Consider the following 18327-nt stretch of genomic DNA (forward strand, 5'->3'; position numbering starts at 1 on the left):
ATTGCTCACAATACTCCAAATGCAGTCTAATCAGCACGATATAGAGCCTCAGCATTACATCCGTTTCTATGCTGTACAATACCACCGCTACTGGGGAATTGGGCTGAAGGGCTTGTTTCTGCGCCATATAACTTGCTGACACAGCATTGCTCGCAGGTTCAAACCTATCTCAAGGCCACAGCCACTCAACAAACAACATGTCACATGCGTGATTTGTTCCAGAACATTTAATGTAAAGAACAGCTACTTCCAGTTAAAGATTTATTTTGCAGAACTCCTGGGTAGCCCTTAATGCCCAATTTACGAGGAATACTCTGCAAATTTCTAGTTTTACTTGAATACAGTGCCCAGAACTGATTTAAGAGGCTTTGGTTCAACAACTCACCCAAATGTTGGTAGTGCAGCGCTCCTTCAGTTCTGCCCCTAACACAGTGCAGCGCTCCCTCACCCCCCCTCCCACAGTGCGGTGTTCCCTCACTGCCCCTCCCACAGTGCGGTGCTCCCTCACTGCCCCTCCCTCAGTACTGCTGATCTCCCTCGTTACCATATCTGAGAGTTGTCATGGACCTTGAGCCCAAACCTTTGTGACTGCAATCACAGTGCCATGGCCTCGGGAATGATTGCGAGCATGGAGCGGTGGAGAGCTCCCTCACTGCCTCTCCTCCCCTTTATCACGGGAGCTGTGGGTCCTGGCATCCAGCTCCTCCATTGCCTCCCGGATGCGCTCAATCAGCCGCTCATTGCCCTGCGCGTTCGCCTCTTCCAAAGCCTCCTTGTACAGCTGCCTGGCCTCAGTGTAGTTCCCTGTCGGAGGAGCACAGGTGTCGGGTGAAGGGACAGATCCAGCCTTTGGCAGCCCTGAACCCCCTCAAGCACCCCTCCCAACAAACCCATGACAGGAAGGATGTGAAGGTCTTGGAGTGGGTGCAGGAAGTTTACCAGAATTATGTCTAGATTAGTTGGTATTAGCTACAAGCAGAGGTTGGACAAACCCAAAGGATAGTTTAGTTTAGTTATTGCCATGTGTACCGAGGTACAGAGAAAAGCTTTTGTTGCATACTAACCAGTTAGTGGAAAGACTATACATGATTACAATCAAGTCACCCACACTGTATGGATACAGGATAAAGAGAATAACGTTTAGTGCAAGATAAATCCAGTAATGTTCAAGGGTAAAAATGCGAGGGTCTCCAATGAGGTAGATGGGAGGTCAGGACCGCAGTCTAATTGGTGATAGGATGGTTCATTTGCCTGATAACTACTGGGAGGAAACTGTCCCTGAATCTGGAGGTGTGCGTTTTCACACTTCTGTACCTCTTGCCTGATGGGCGTAGGGAAGAGGGAGTGACCGGGGTGAGACTGGTCCTTGGGACACTAAAGTCTTACTAAAGTGACACTAAAGTGGGTGGTTTTGTAGATAGTGAAGATGGTTAGTAAAAATTGCAGCAGCTGGGCGCAGGTGGGCTGAGGAATGGTTAATAGATAAGTGCGAAGTATTGCATTTTGATAAGTATAACCAGGGCAGAACCTTCACAGTGAATGGCAGGGCCCTGGGGAGTGTTGTAGAGAAGAGGGTTCTAGGAGTGCAGGTACATAGTTTCTTGAAAGTGGCATCACAGGTATAGGGTGGTCAAGAAGGCTTTCGATACATTGACCTTCATCAGTCAGGGTATCGAGTTACAGTTAGTTGTACAAGACATTAGTGAGGCTGTTTTTGGAGCACTGTGTTTGGTTTTGGTCACCTTGCTATCAGAAGGAGATTGTTAACCTGGAAAGAGTGTAGAGGAGATTTACGAGGATGTTGCCAGGATTCAAGGGCCTGAGCTACAGGGACAGGTTGAGCAGGCTCCGACTTTAGTGCAGGAGGCCGAGGGAGATAGAGGGGTATCAGATCATGGGGGGGGGGGTCAAGGAAAGAGTGTTCACGTCGCGGCCATGTTTCCACCAATCTTTCCACCACCACGCACAAGAAGCGACAAGACAGACACCATTGTATGCAGATGCCGAGAAGTGTGTTAATTTCTTGTGTGTGGACTTGATAAGAAAAAGATCATCAGGAAATAGATAGTGTGAATGTAGAGTCTACATTATAGGGAGGTTTCACGGCAGTCGGGTCACGACCCATGACCCATGACCCGTACTGTTGCTACGCTACGCCAAGTGGAGTACACGCGATGAACTGCAGGTAGGCACTTACCATTATTTCCAGCGTAGCGGGCCCGTTAAAACCCGCCGAAATTGTCCATTTTTGCGCTGTAAATAATTATGGAAATTGGGATAAGCGCGAGAGACATTTAGCCTACTTCAGAATTCGAAATGTGAGGAGAAATTACGGTAGATAGAAGCGAGAGCTGAAGGGACAACAGCCAGAGTGCTTGGCGAACATTGGCCGTTTGCTCACTGCATTTCATCAACTAAGGCATTATTTGTATTTTTTCTTGATTCCTTTGGCATCTAAAAAGTTTCAGAAGTGATAAATCTGGCTGTAAAATTTTAAAATTGCCCATGGTTCTCAAGTGGGTTTTTACATACAAAAAGAAAACGCCTCTGAAGCAAAATTTACAGCCAGATTTATCACTTCTGAGACTTTTTAGATACCAAAGGAATCAAGAAAACCCACAAATAATGCGTTACTGTTGATGAAATGCAGTGAGCAAACTCGATAATTCCCAATATTTTCAATTCCGATATGTCCGCCAAGCACTTTAGCTGCTGTTGTCCCTTCAGTTCTCGCTTCTCTTTACCTTCATTTCGCTTCACTTTTGGAATTCTAAAGTTGGGTACATGTCTCTCACACTTACCCCGACTTACACAATTTTTTACAGCGCAGAAATTCAACATTTTGGCGTTTTTAACAGGTAGGAAAGTACACGTTTCTAGCATTAATAACATATACCGGAAGTTACGATGTCCTCCAGATGGATTGAGTGGCTCCGTGCGTCAAGCCCTATGACCAAGTGACCTTATGTGCAACCCCCCTATAACCCCGATCCAACTCTTCCTGGCTGGTTACACCCACCCACCTCTCCCCACCCATCTCTCCCCACCCCCCCACCCACCCACCTCTCCCCACTGCCCAACACACCTCTCCCCGCTGCCCCTAACACAACTCTACCCACCCATGCCGCTGTTCTAACCCCACCCCCTGCCCCCTCCGCCCCGACCCACTATCCCTGCCCGATACTCTCCCTGACCCGGACTCAAACCTCCCCATACCCTGATCCAGCTCTCTGTACCCACTATCCTTGATCCAACTCTCCCCACCCTCTGCATCTGCTCCTTCTGCCCCAACTCCGCTCCCCCTGCCCTGAACCCCCCCCCCCCCCCCCCTGCTCGATGCCGAGTTACCTGTATGGACGTGGATGGCAGCCTCATTGCTGAGGATGGCGGGCAGGTCCGGGTGTGCCATCTCTCTCGCCAGGCTCGATGCCCTCTTGGCGAGCTTGTGGGCTTGCTGGTGATTGTCCCTCCACTCCAACACCGTGGCCAGGTCATTCATCAGCACTACCGTCTGTGGATGGTGCAAGACAGGGCACAGTGTGGGACGAGACAGGGCTGAAGGTGATGGTGAGATGGGGCAGAGGGTGGGGGAGGGGGGGAGGTGGCAGAGGGTAGGGACAAGGGCAGAGGGTGGGGGCAAGACAGGGGGAGAGGGTGGGGCAAGACCAGTGGGCAGAGGATGAGGACAGGAGCGGCACGGAGAGCCTTCCTGCGTATCAACAGGTAACCACGCTGATGCAGCTCAGGCACCAACACAGCTGCATCATGTCTGTGCTCACAATCCTAGAACACTACAGCACACGAACAGGCCCTTCAACCCACAATGTCTGTGCCGAACATGATGCCAATGAAATTAATCTCTGCCTGTACATAATCCATATTCCTGCATTCCCTGACTATCCATGTTCCTATCCAAAAGCCTCTGGGGCGGCAAATTGGCGGAGCAGTAGAGTTGCCGCCTTACAATGCCAAGAGACCAGATCCTGACTACGGGTGCCAGCTGTGGAGTTTGTATGTTCTCCCTGTGACTGCATGGGTTTTCTACGGGTGCTCCGGTTTTCTGCCACATTCCAAAGGCGTGCAGGTTTGTAGGTTAATTGGCGTCAGTAAAATTGACAATAGTGTGTAGAATAGAACTAGTGTACTGGGTGGTCGACGTGAAATGGGTGGGCCAACGGGCCTGCTTCTGTGACCAAGAGTGACCATAATATGGTTGAGTTCTTCATTAGGATGGAGAGTGACATTGTTAATTCAGAAACAAGGGTCCTGAACTTAAAGAAAGGTGACTTTGAGGGTATGAGACGTGAATTGGCCAAGATAGACTGGCAATTGATTCTTAAAGGGTTGACGGCATTTAAAGACTGCATGGATGAACTACAACAATTGTTCATCACAGTTTGGCAAAATAATAAATCAGGGAAGGTAGTGCATCCGTGGATAACAAGGGAAATCAGGGATAGTATCAAAACAAAAGGTGAAGCATACAAAGTAGCCAGAAAAAGCAGCCTACCAAGGGACTGGGAGAAATTCAGAGTCCAGCAGAGGAGGACAAAGGGCTTAATTAGGAAAGGGAAAATAGATTATGAAAGAAAACAGGCAGGGAACATAAAAACTGACTGCAAAGTTTTTCTTATAGATATGTGAAGAGGAAAAGATTAGTTAAAACAAATGTAGGTCCCTTGCAGTCAGAAACAGGCGAATTGATCATGGAGAACAAGGACATGGCAGACCAATTGAATAACTACTTTGGTTCTGTCTTCACTAAGGAAGGCATAAATAGTCTGCCGGAAATAGCAAGGGACCGGGGGTTAAATGAGATGGAGGAACTGAGAGAAATCCAGGTTAGCCGGGAAGTGGTGTTAGGTAAATTGAATGGATTAAAGGCCGATAAATTTTCAGGGCCAGATAAGTTGCATCCCAGAGTACTTAAGGAAGTAGCCGCAGAAATAATGGATGCATTAGTGATAATTTTTCAAAACTCTTTAGATTCTGGAGTAGTTCCTGAGGATTGGAGGGTAGCTAATGTAACCCCACTTTTTAAAAAGGGAGGGAGAGAGAAAAAGGGGAATTACAGACCAGTTAGTCTAACATCGGTAGTGGGGAAAATGCTGGAGTCAGTTATTAAAGATGGGATAGCAGCACATTTGGAAAGTGGTGAATTCATTGGACAAAGTCAGCATGGATTTATGAAAGGTAAATCATGTCTGACGAATCTTATAGAATTTTTCGAGGATGTAACTAGTAGAGTGGATAAGGGAGAACCAGTGGATGTGTTATATCTGGACTTTCAGATGGCTTTCGACAAGGTCCCACATAAGAGATTAGTATGCAAACTTAAAGCACACGGTGTTGGGGGTTCAGTATTGATGTGGACAGAGAACTGGCTGGCAGACAGGAAGCAAAGAGTAGGAGTAAACGGGTCCTTTTCAGAATGGCAGGCAGTGACTAGTGGGGTACCGCAAGGTTCAGTGCTGGGACCCCAGCTATTTACAATATATATTAATGATCTGGATGAGGGAATTGAATGCAACATCTCCAAGTTTGCGGATGACACGAAGCTGGGGGGCAGTGTTAGCTGTGAGGAGGATGCTAGGAGGCTGCAAGGTGACTTGGATAGGTTGGGTGAGTGGGCAAAGGCATGGCAGATGCAGTATAATGTGGATAAATGTGAGGTTATCCACTTTGGTGGCAAAAACAGGAAAGTAGACTATTATCTGAACGGTGGCCGATTAGGAAAAGGGGAGATGCAACGAGACCTGGGTGTCATGGTACACCAGTCATTGAAAGTAGGCATGCAGGTGCAGCAGGCAGTGAAGAAAGCGAATGGTATGTTAACATTCATAGCAAAAGGATTTGAGTATAAGAGCAGGGAGGGTCTACTGCAGTTGTACAGGGACTTGGTGAGACCACACCTGGAGTATTGCGTACAGTTTTGGCCTCATAATCTGAGGAAAGACATTCTTGCCATAGAGGGAGTACAGAGAAGGTTCACCAGACTGATTCCTGGGAAGACAGGACTTTCATATGAAGAAATTCTTAAGGGGTTGGACAGGCTAGATGCAGGAAGATTATTCCCGATGTTGGGGAAGTCCAGAAAAAGGGGTCACAGTTTAAGGATAAGAGGGAAGTCTTTTAGGACCGAGATGAGAAAATCATTTTTTACAGAGAGTGTGAATCTGTGGAATTCTCTGCCACAGAAGGTAGTTGAGGCCAGTTAATTGACTATATTTAAGAGGGAGTTAGATGTGGCCCTTGTGGCTAAAGGGATCAGGGGGTATGGAGAGAAGGCAGGTATGGGATACTGAGTTGGATGATCAGCCATGATCATATTGAATGGCGGTGCAGGCTTGAAGGGCCGAATGGCCTACTCCTGCACCTATTTTCTATGTTTCTATGTTTCAAAGTCAGTGGATATATTTAAAGCAGAGATAGATTCTTGATTAGTACAGGTGTCATAGGTTATGGGGAGAAGCAAGGAGAATGGGGTTAGGAGGGAGTGATAGATCAGCCATGATTGAATGGCGGGGTAGACTTGATGGGCCGAATGGCCTAATTCTACTCCTGTCACTTATGATCTTATGACCACATCTGGCAGCGGGTTCCAGGCACCGCCATCTGCTGTGAAAAAACTTGCCCTGCACATCTCCATTAAACTGTTCCCACTCACCTTAAAGCTATGTCCTCTAGAATTTGGCATTTCCACCCTTGGAAGAACAATCTGATGGTCTACCATATCTATGTCTCTCATTATTTTATATACTTCTATTGGGTCTCCCCTCCTCTGGGGGGTACGGGGAGAGAGGAAGGGGAGCAAGAGCGAGGAGAATGCTGGGGGGCAGGGGGGAAAGAGTGTGGCCCTCACCTGTGGGTGCGTCTCCCCATGTACGTCCTGGGCGATGGCCAGCGCTCTCTCGTACATCCCTGTGGCCAGCAGTAGCTGCCCCCGGATCAGCATGTAACGAGCGCAAGAATCCAGGCTCATCCCCAGCAGCAGCTGCATGTTCTCCATCTCTTCAGCTGGGACACAGAGGAAACACCACCGTCAGCGTCGCAAGGTCCGCTACTTGCCCCACCAGCTTCTATAGCTTCCTCTGGCAGCTTGTTCCAGATACGGACTACCCTCTGTGTGAAAAAGTTGCCCCCCGAGGTCCCTCTTAAATCTCTCTCCTCTCACCTTAAGCCCTCTGTTTTAGAATCATCTACCCTGAGAAAAAGACTGAAGGGCCTCTCCCACGGGCTATTTTTTTTGGCGACTAAAGGCGTCTAGGCTGTCGCCACATGGTCGCTGGGGTGTCGCCTGTATGGTCGTGAGTAGTCTCCTCAGTCGCCCAAAGAGTCATAGTGTCTTTCTGTTCGCCACTGGATTTTCAGCGCTCAAAATTTTTTGGCAACTGTGGGTTGACGCCAATGAGCGTAGCTTGATTTCTCCTGACTTAGCTGCTGTCATAGGTTGTCGCCAGGTGACTTAGATTGTCGCCGGTGCTGACTTCGGTGAATTCCTTTGGCGACAACCTACATCAACAGGTACCGACCGGCGACTGAATTGTCTTCAGTTGTCGCCGACAGGGTCGTAGTTTGTCACGGGTGGATGTAGATCGACTTCGGTTATCGTATGTTGTCGCCTGTGTGGTCGTAGGTTGTTGTAGGTGTAGTCGTAGGTGGACGTCCTAATGGGTCGCCGTTTGTCGGTAGCTTGCCGTAGCTTGCGTCGACTCAGTGGTAGTTTGTTGTAGCTTGTCGTAGACATTGTAGGGGGGTCCAGTCGCCGCTTTTTTTGGCAACCTGCTATGACTATGACAGTCGCCAGCAGTCGCCTAAAATATCGCCTAAGTGGGACAGGCCCTTGAGTGTTCACTTTATCTGCGCCCTTCATGATCTTGTTGTACACCTCAATAAGGTCACCCCTCAGCCTCTTACACTCCAAAGGAAAAAAGTTCCAGCTTATCGAGGAGCCTCCCGATAACACTAGCCCAAAAGCCCAGGTAACATCCAGGTGACTGACAGATGAACAGTCCTACCTGACAAACCTTCCTCAGGTGTAGCCTTTTCACGCCGAATTTTCTCCTCCAGTGTCTCAATGCACCACTTGTATCCTTCCACTGCTAAATAGTGCCTGTATCAGGGAGTGAAAGAGTCACAAGGTCAGGCACCATATCAACCACAGAAGACGGAAGGGTTGTCGAATATGCTGAAGGCAGTTGGTGGGCAAGAGAGGTGGGGTGGGGTAAAGAGCGCTGGACGAAGTGGTCCAATGTAGGAAAATGGGATTAGGACCCTGGTGAGTGTTGGCGAGCAGAGAGATCTAGGAGTACAAGTACATAATTCCCTGAACGTGCCCTCACAATACATAGGGTGATGAAGAAGACTTTTGGCTTGCTGTCCTTCACCTGTCAGGGCACTGAGTATAGAAGACGGGATGTTATGTTACAGTTGTAGAAGACGTTGATGAGGCTGTACTTGCAGTATTGTGTAGTAAGGAACTGCAGATGCTAGTTTAAACTGAAAATGAACACAAAAAGCTGGAGTAACTCAGCAGGTCAGACACATCTCTGGAGAAAAAGAATTGTTGATGTTTTGGATCGAGACCCTTCTTCAGCCTGAAAGTCAGGGGAAAAGTAAACCTGGTGCGACTTAGGTGGGAGAGGGATGGAGAGAGAGGGGGGGTACAAGTTAGAGAAGTTGACGAAGTTAGAGAAATCAAAAATCACCACTGGGTTGTAAGCTGCCCAAGCGAAATATGAGATGCTGTTCCTCCAATTTGCGCGTGGGCCTCACTCTGACAATGGAAGAGGCCCAGGACAGAAGGGTCAGTGTGGGAATGGGAAGAGGAATTAAAGTGTTTGGCAACCAGGAGATCAGGTAGGTCCAGACGGACGGAACAAAGGTGTTCAGCGATCACTACATACATTCTATCTTACACGCTAGCGACAACCTGCACTTAACCTGCACGTCTTTGGAATGTGGGAGGAAACCGGAGCACCCGGAAAAAACCCATGCGGTCACAGGGTGAACGTACAAACTCAGCACAGACAGCACCCATAATCGGGATCGAACCCGGGTCGATAGAGCTGCAAGGCCTCGACCTCTGCGCCACGCTAATAGTATAGCTTTAAGGTGAGTGGTAGAAAGTTTGGTAGAGATGTGCGGGGCAAGTATTTTTGACACAGTGGGTGGTGGGGGCCTGGAACACGCTGCTGGGGGTGGTGGAGGAGGCAGATACGATAATGGTGTTTAAGAGACTTGAATCGACACATGGGTATGCAGAGATATGGGTCATGCACAGGCAGAGGAGATCAGTTTAACTAGGCATCGTTTTCAGCACATAGTGGGCCAAAGGGCCTGTTCCCGTACTGTGCTGTTCTACGTGAAGTAGACATGCCATTTATTGGTTGACAGACGAAGGGCTGAAGGGCCATTTACTGAGTCTGCACGAGCAAGTGGCTGCTCCCTGCCCTCCCCAATCCCCGGACAGCTGCTGAGGCTGTGGAGTGGAGCAGACACCCAGCGGCCTGGCTAGAGGGAGGGGAGTGGGGCACCCCCCCCCCCCCCCCCCCCCCCCCCCCCAGCCCCTCCAAACTCTCCTCGAATGGACCAAGTGCCCAGGGCTTCATACCCCAGGCAGAGTGCCTCTGGGTCACATACCTGGCTGCTGGAGTGGGTGGGGAGGGAGACGGGAGGGGCCATTAATTTTACAAACACACCCAGGGGCCCCTTTTGCTGCTGCCATGGTTACTCACCGCTCAGTGGAAGCATAGATGCTGCATAACTTCAGAGACATTTCGATGAGGGCATTGTCATCCTGAGGAGGTGGGAGAGAGAAGGGGGTGGGAGTGAGAGAGAGAGAGAGAGAGAGGGAGGGAGTGATAGAAGGAGGGAAAGAGAGAGGAGGAATAGAGAACGGCAGAGGGATGGAGAGAGGGGAAAGGAAGATCAAGAGTGTTTAATTGTCATATGTACCGAAAACAGGGCAATGAAAATCAACAATAAAAAAAAACGGGCAATCGTTTCGTCGAACACCTCCACTCAGTCCGCAATAACCTACCTGAACTCCCGGTGGCTCAGCACTTCAACTCCCCCTCCCATTCCCAATCCGACCTCTCTGTCCTGGGTCTCCTCCATTGCCAGAGTGAGCAACATCGGAAATTGGAGGAACAGCACCTCATATTCCGCCTGGGTTGCTTGCGTCCGGCTGGCATGAACATTGAATTCTCCCAATTTTGCTAGCCCTTGCTGTCTCCTCCCCTTCCTTAACCCTCGAGCTGTCTCCTCCCATCCCCCCGCCCTCGGGCTCCTCCTCCTCCCTTTTTCCTTCCTTCCTTCTCCCCCCCACCCCCCATCAGTCTGAAGAAGGGTTTCGGCCCGAAACGTCACCTATTTCCTTCGCTCCATAGATGCTGCTGCACCCGCTGAGTTTCTCTAGCATTTTTGTGTACCAATGAAATTCTTACTTGCTTTAGCCTTAGAAGTCTGTAAACACTCAGAGAACAATAATCCAAAAATAATTCAATAAATTAAAAAAAACAATAGAGAGTGGGAGAGGAAGAGAGGGGGGAGGGGACATGAAAAGGGAGATGTAGAGAGACTGGGAGATAGAGGGAAAGAATCAGTACAGGCCACAGGATGTGAGCAAAGCCCATCATGCACAGAGAGTAGAGTCTAAGCTCCATCCGTGACATACTGTCTACATCAGCCCCCTCTTCTGCTCACAAACCTCGCTCCCTCCACCACTGGCACCACAGTTACCAGCCAGGACACCCAACACCTGCCATCCCCCAACAAGAACAGGGGCACTGGGCACATGGCTACACCATCGCCTGCAGGATCCCGTTCTGCTGGGACCCTCCCCAGCAGCACCGGGGTGGGGTGAGGGTGCGGGGAGTGTACATTCAGCAAGGGTTTACTGTGCAGCTTGTCCCCGCCTCTCGAGGGCTTCGAGGGATATGCAATAAATGTTGGCACTTTCAGTGACACCCCTCCCCCAGCTGTGATCACTGCCAGTCCTCTGGCATTTACCTGCTGCGCTCCTGATCCCAGGAGCTGGCTCATGCTTGCTTTGAAGAGCTTCTCTGCCTGCGAGGGAGACAGAGAGTCACAGTCATACAGCACAGAAACTTATTCATGCCGAGCATGCCCCATCTCAGCTAGTCCCATTTACTTACAACAGTAGAGCACAGGAACAGGGCGTTTGGCCCAAAACACCTGTGCCATGCGTGATGCCGAGCAACTCTTATCTGTATGCACATGATCCACATCCCTCCATTTCCTGCAATTCATGTCCGTCTTAAAGTCTCTTAAATACCACTATTGTATTTGTCTCCACCGCCACCCCTGGCAGCACATTTCAGGTCCCCACCACTCTTTGTGTAAACAACTTGTCGCACACATTTCCTTTAAAATGTATCCCTCTCACCTTAAAGCTGTACCCACTAAGGGGTTTGATATTTCCATTTTGGGGGGAAAAAATCTTGACTGTCGACCTTGTATATGCCCCATTTGCCCTTGTTTAGCCCATATCTAATCCATGTACCTGTCCAAGTGCCTTTTACATGTTTATTTTCTACCTGCTTCAACTACCTCTGGCGACTCGTTCCAAAAAACCCACCACCCTCTGTTGCACTCAGGTTCTGATTCGATATTTCCCCTCTCACCTTAAATCCATACACACGGCATTTTGATTCCCTTACCCTGGGTAAAAGACTACATTCAGCCAATGTATTTCCCTTCGATGAGTCCTCAAATATGCTGGGTACAGCTATACTTTATGGGAATCAAACTGAGGTCAGGAGGGTCAGGAGGGTCAGAGTTCAACAGCGATAGGCTGTGTGGGGTGGGGAGCATGCTTGGGTGTGGGGGTCGGGCCTTGAGGTCAAAGGGCGGGAGGTCAAGCTATTACTGTCGATCTCACTTACACTGAGCAGGTCCCCACGAAGGAAGGCGAGGTTCGCCATCTACAGAGAGATCGGAGGAAGCAGCATCAGGAGGCGCACACACTCAACAGCGGCCGGACTCCAGGGTCATGGAGAGCAACATCCCCACCCCATCCTCACTCCCGCACCCCCACCTCATCCCCACCCCCACCTCATCCCCTCCCCAGCCCCCACCTCATCCCCACTCACCCACCCCCACCTCATCCCCTCCCCAGCCCCCACCTCATCCCCACTCCCCCACCTCCATCTCATCCCCACTCCCCCGCCCCCACCTCATCCCCACTCCCCAGACCCCACCTTATCCCCACTCCCCCACCCCCACATCATCCCCACTCCCCAGCCCCCACCTCATCCCCACTCCTCCACCCCCACTCCTCCACTCCAACGGCCGGCTCATGACCTGTCTGTCCCCAGACAAGCAGTCCCCACTCCCATCCCCCGGAAACTCACATTAGAGAGTCAAGCTCCACTGAATAGCATTTGAGTTGGTCAGACATTACAGGACTTTATTTTGCACTTTTATCCTGTATCTACGCTGTGGACAGCTCGATTGTAATCATGTATAGTCTCTCCGCTGACTGGATGGCAAGCACCAAACGCTTTTCACTGTACCTCGGTATAGGTGACAACCATAAACTAAATTAAAAATCCAGTCAAATCATACTGTACCCAAGTACAATCACGCCACACACTAGTACAGTAGGTAGTAAGAGAAGATACTAGAATACAGAATATATTGTTAGAGCATTAAAACCTTACCGTTACAGAGAAAAAGTGCAAGGTCTGCAATGAGGTAGGTCAGACGATCGAGAATACACCAGACACTCCAAGAGACTTGGAGAGTAGCACTCTGAACCCACCCCCCCAGCCACCTCCCCACTCCTCAACCCCCATTGCCAGCTCGTGACCAGATCCTGAACGTCCATCACCCAGTAACTTGAATCCTAGTCCGTGCCCGCTGAATACCATTAATGTTGCTTTATTATTGCCATGTGTCCCAAAATAGAGTGAAATCCGTAGGAGGTCGTGGACAATCATTTTGGGTCGAGACCCTTCTTCAGAATCTAGTCTCCCTCTCAATTGCGAGAGGAGGCTCTTACAGTTTAATGACAATATCATCTCTCACCAAGACGCACTGGATCCCCCCACGGTGACTAGCATTTACGGAGGACCTATATAGTCCCTATGGGTGCTGCGTGTTCCCTCTCCAGGGACGTACGATCACGGACATAGGCTCAGGAGAGTGACAGGCAATCGACCCGGGCAGGACCTTCGACTGCCCGCTGCCCTAACCTGGGAATGGCCACCATGGGCCGGCCAGGAGTAAATAGGCAGGGAAAATCTACCCCAGCCTCTGTCGCTCCTTCCTCCATACTGAGTGACCAAAAAAACAAGTGTGGGGCTGAGATGCAGCAATATGAAACATAATCTTATTGCTGTTGCTGCTGTAAATCAGTGCTTTACCTGACAGTAGATGTAGGTGATGGCCTGGTTGTGCTGTGACTGCTGGGCCAGGTGAAGGGCCTGGTGTAAAAAACGCTCAGCATCCTCGAGTTCCCCCTTGATAGCACTCAGCTGCAGAGTTTAGTTTAGAGTTTAGAGATACAGTGCAAAACAGGCCCTTCGGCCCACCAAGTTCATGCCGACCGGTGATCCATGCATAATAACACTATGCTACACACCAGGAACAATTTACAATTACAGTGCCCTCCATAATGTTTGGGACAAAGACCCATGATTTATTTATTTGCCTCTGTACTCCGCAATTTGACATTTGTAATAGAAAAAAGTCACATGTGGTTAAAGTGCACATTGTCAGATTTTATTATAGGGGATTTTTATACCTTTTGGTTTCACCATGAAGAAATTACAGCTGTGTTTATACATACGCCCCCCATTTCAGGGCACCATAATGCTTGAGACACATGGCTTCACAGGTGTTTGTAATTGCTCAGGTGTGTTTAAATGCCTCCTTCATGCAGGTATGAGAGAGCTCTCAGCACCTAGTCTTTCCTCCAGTCTTTCCTTCACCTTTGGAAACTTTTATTGCTGTTTATCAACATGAGGACCAAAGATGTGCCAATGAAAGTCAAAGAAGCCATTGTGAGACTGAGAAACAAGAATAAAACTGTTAAGACATCAGCCAAACATTAGGCTCACCAAAATCCACATAATTAAGAAGAAAGAGAGCACTGGTGAGTTTACTAATTGCAAACGGACTGGCAGGCCAAGACCTCCACAGATAATGACAGAAGAATTCTCTCTATAATAAAGAAAAATCCCCAAACACCTGTCCGACAGATCAGAAACACTCTTCAGGAGTCAGGTGAGCATTTGTCAATGACCACTGTCCACAGAAAACTTCATGAACAGAAATACAGAGGCTACACTGCAAGATGCAAACCACTGGTTAGCCACAAAAGTAGGATAGCTGGGTTACAGTTTGCCAAGAAGTACTTAAAAGAGCAACCACAGTTCTGGAAAAAGGTCTTGTGGACAGACGAGACAAAGATTAACTTATATCAGAGTGATGGCAAGAGCAACGTATGGAGGAGAGAAGAAACTGCCCAAGATCCAAAGCATACCACCTCATATGTGAAACACGGTGGTGAGGGTGTTATGGCCTGGGCATGTATGACTGCTGAACGTACTGGCTCACATCTTCATTGATGATACAACTGCTGATGGTAGCATAATTAATTCTGAAGTGTATAGACACATTATATCTGCTCAAGTTCAAACAAATGCCTCAAAACTCATTGGCCGGCGGTTCATTCTACAGCAAGACAATGATCCCAAACATACTGCTAAAGCAACAAAGGAGTTTTTCAAAGCTAAAAAATGGTCAATTCTGTAGTGGCCAAGTCAATCACCCAATCTGAACCTAATTGAGCATGCCTTTTATATGCTGAAGAGAAAACTGAAGGGAACTAGCCCCCAAAACAAGCATAAGATAAAGATGGCTGCAATTAAGGCCTGGAAGAGTATCACCAGAGAAGACACCCAGCAACTGGTGATGTCCATGAATCGCAGACTTCAAGCAGTCATTGCATGCAAAGGATATGGAACAAAATACTAAATATGACTACTTTCATTTACATGACATTGCTGTGTCCCAAACATTATGGTGCCCTGAAATGGGAGAACTAGGTATAAACACTGCTGTAATTTCTACATGGTGAAGCCAAAATGTATTAAAATGGCCTTTATTAAAATCTGACAATGTACGCTTTAACCACATGAGATTTTTTTCTATTACAAACCTCAAATTGTGGAGTACAGGGTCAAATAAATAAATGATGGGTCTTTCTCCCAAACATTATGGAGGGTACTGTAGACCAAGCCAATTAACCTACAAACCTGTACGTCTTTGGAGTGTGTGTGAAAACCCACACAGGTCACAGGGTAAACATACAAACTCCGTACAGACAAGCACCCGGAATCAGGATCAAACCCGGTCTATTCAACCGCTGTGCCAACGTGTAAGGTAAGGAGTTAAGAGTGCAGCAAACACCTCCAGGAAACCCACCACACTCCCGCCAGGATCAATGGGCTCCCGGCTTGAACTCAATCGATCCAAGAGTTACCATTTCCACTGGGAATGTCCCACAGTGCGGCGTTCCCTCAGTACTGCCCCTTCCACAGTGCGGCGCTCCCTCACCGCCCCTCCCACAGTGCGGCACCCCCTCAGTACTGCCCCTCCCCCAGTGCACACTTCCTCAATAACGCCCCTCCCACAGTGCGGCGCTGGGGGAAGGGTGAGGGGGGGGATGGATGGGTTGTGTGGGGGTACGGGTGGGGAGGGGTGATTGTGCCCGAGTTCACTGAGCCAGACCTTGGCGTGCTTGATGAGGAGGATGATCTGGTCCTCGGCCTCCGTCGGTTTCTCACCACGCTGAAAGATGCCAAGGGCAGCGAGCAGAGCTGGGGAGGGGGGCAGAAAGCTGACCATCAGTGGGGAAGGGGCAACACACCAGGAGGCAATAGATGGGGCAAATGGGGGAATGGGAGGTGCACAGTCACACAGCACAGATACAGGTCCTTCTGCCCATTGTCCATGCTGACCAAGATATCCCATCAATACCAGTTTCATTTGTCCATATTTGTCCCATATCCTAAACTTTTCTTAGCCATGTACCCATCTAAATGCATTTTAAATGTTGCTATAGTATCTGCCTCAACTAACTCCACTGACAGCTTGTTCAACACACCCACCTGTGTGGAAAAAGTTGCCCCTCGGGTTCCTAAAAAATATTTCCCCTCACATCTTAAACCTTTGCCCTCTGGTTCTTGATTCCCCTGCTCTGGGTAAAAACAACTCTGTGCATTCATCGTAGTTTAGTTTAGTTTATTGTCACGTGTACCGAGGTACAGCGAAAAGCTTTTGTTGCATACTGACCAGTCAGTGGAAAGACAATACATGATTACAATCGATCGATTTAGTATATAGAAACACGATAAGGGAATAACGTTTAGTGCGAGGTAAAGCCAGTATCTATTCCACTCATGATTTTATACACCTCTGTATGATCATCACTTAGCCTCCTGCACTCCAAGGAATATAGTCTTAGCTGCCCAACCTCTGCCAAAAGCTCGAGTCCTGACAGTATCATCGTAAATCTTATCTGCGCTATTTCCAACTTCATAATATCCTTCCCATAGCAGGGTGACCAAAACTGAACACAATACTCCAAATGCGCTCTCACCAATGTTTTGTACAACTGTAAATCACATCCCAACTTCTCTATACAGTCCCTGACTGATAGAGCCTTCTGCACCACCCTATTCCTGTAACACAATTTTCAGGAATCTGTGCACCTATATTCCTCTCCTTTACAACACTCCCCAGGATCCTACCTAGATGGGGAAATGCAGAGAAGTGGCAGATGGACAAGAGGGGAGGAGAAGAAAATGGGAGAAATGGGGGATGGGGAGATATGGGAATGAAGAGGGCAGATTTTGGAATGGGAGAAGATGGGTGTGCAGATGGTGGAATGGCAGGGTGATGATAGTATGAGAGGGAGATGGGATAATGAGGGGGAGGTGGGAGAACATGGAGGAATGGAGGGTTATGGTCTGAGTGCAGGTATATAGGACTAGGGGAGAATACGTGTTCGGCACGGACTAGAAGGGTCGAGATGGCCTGTTTCCGTGCTGTAATTGTTATATGATTATATAACATGGGGGAGCAGAAGGGAGAATGACGGGGAGCAAATAGGTGAATGGAAGGGGCAGAAGAGGGGATATGGCTTTTGCAGGGTAATGATAAGTGGAAAAGAAAGGCGACAGAAGTAATAAATGGGGCTCAGATAGTGCGCTGAGGTGGGGGTTGGTTTCTGTCAGGACAGGGTCTCGGGGAGGGCATGGTCTGTAGACAGGGAGGGATCTAGGGGAGGGCATGGTGTGTGGACAGGGAGGGGTCTAGGGCAGGGCATGGTGTGTAGACAGGGAGGGGTCTAGGGGAGGGCATGGTATGTAGACAGGGAGGGGTCTAGGGGAGGGCATGGTGTGTAGACAGGGAGGGCATGGTCTGTAGACAGGGAGGGCATGGTCTGTAGACGGGGAGGGGTCTAGGGGAGGGCATGGTGTGTAGACAGGGAGGGGTCTAGGGGAGGGCAGGTTCTGTAAACAGGGAGGGGTCTAGGGGAGGGCATGGTGTGTGGACAGGGAGGGGTCTAGAGGAGGGTATGGTCTGTAGACGGGGAGGGGTCTAGGGGAGGGCATGGTGTGTGGACAGGGAGGGGTCTCGGGGAGGGGAGGGCATGGTCTGTAGACGGGGAGGGGTCTCGGGGAGGGGAGGGCATGGTCTGTAGACGGGGAGGGGTCTCGGGGAGGGGCGGGCATGGTCTGTAGACGGGGAGGGGTCTCGGGGAGGGGAGGGCATGGTCTGTAGACGGGGTGGTGTCTCGGGGAGGGGAGGGCATGGTCTGTAGACGGGGTGGGGTCTCGGGGAGGGGAGGGCATGGTCTGTAGACGGGGTGGGGTGAGAGGGACAGACTGTCAGCCTGGGGACGTGTGATGAGGGACGGGGTATTCCAGGCCCCTCCTCTCACCGGCAGCGGCCGCTCTCTGGGCCTCGGCGGCTCCGCTCCTCGGACGGACGGTGGGCCGGGTCAGTGCACGCTGCCAGGCGGGGCTGGGTGGCGGGGGGCGGCTGTGCCCGGGGCCGGGGCGGCGGAGGGCGGCGCTGATCCAACGGCCGGGGCCCAGGCCGCGGATTCCCACAACTCGCAGCATCGCGGCACCGCCCGCCTGCTCCACGTGACCCGCCGCTTAAAGGGAGCAGCACCCGCCGATTAAAGGGGCGGGAGGGGCCGAAGGGCCTCTCATGGAGGCAAACAACACGTTTGAAGAGGGGTCCACGCCCGAAACGATGCCTATCTGTGTTCTCCACAGATGC

General features: G+C 49.9%; 1 protein-coding gene across 2 annotated transcripts; it reads right to left on the bottom strand.

The window, feature by feature from the left end:
* Positions 1–211: 211 nt before the first annotated feature.
* Positions 212–18179, bottom strand: ttc19 (tetratricopeptide repeat domain 19). 2 transcript variants are annotated; one of them, XM_033019542.1, is made up of 10 exons: positions 17981–18179; positions 15763–15851; positions 13392–13502; positions 11910–11948; positions 11014–11070; positions 9738–9799; positions 8019–8113; positions 6863–7017; positions 3349–3511; positions 212–804 (listed from the first exon to the last, which is right to left on the bottom strand). In XM_033019542.1, the coding sequence occupies exons 1-10, from the start codon at positions 18162–18164 to the stop codon at positions 650–652; spliced, it is 1110 nt and encodes a 369-aa protein (XP_032875433.1). In that variant the 5' UTR covers positions 18165–18179; the 3' UTR covers positions 212–649. The 2 variants fall into 2 exon arrangements, with proteins under 2 accessions (XP_032875433.1, XP_032875434.1); XM_033019543.1 differs by lacking the exon at positions 11910–11948.
* Positions 18180–18327: the final 148 nt, after the last annotated feature.

The sequence above is a fragment of the Amblyraja radiata genome, chromosome 4 (genome assembly GCF_010909765.2).
Source record: "Amblyraja radiata isolate CabotCenter1 chromosome 4, sAmbRad1.1.pri, whole genome shotgun sequence".
Classification (NCBI taxonomy): domain Eukaryota; kingdom Metazoa; phylum Chordata; class Chondrichthyes; order Rajiformes; family Rajidae; genus Amblyraja; species Amblyraja radiata.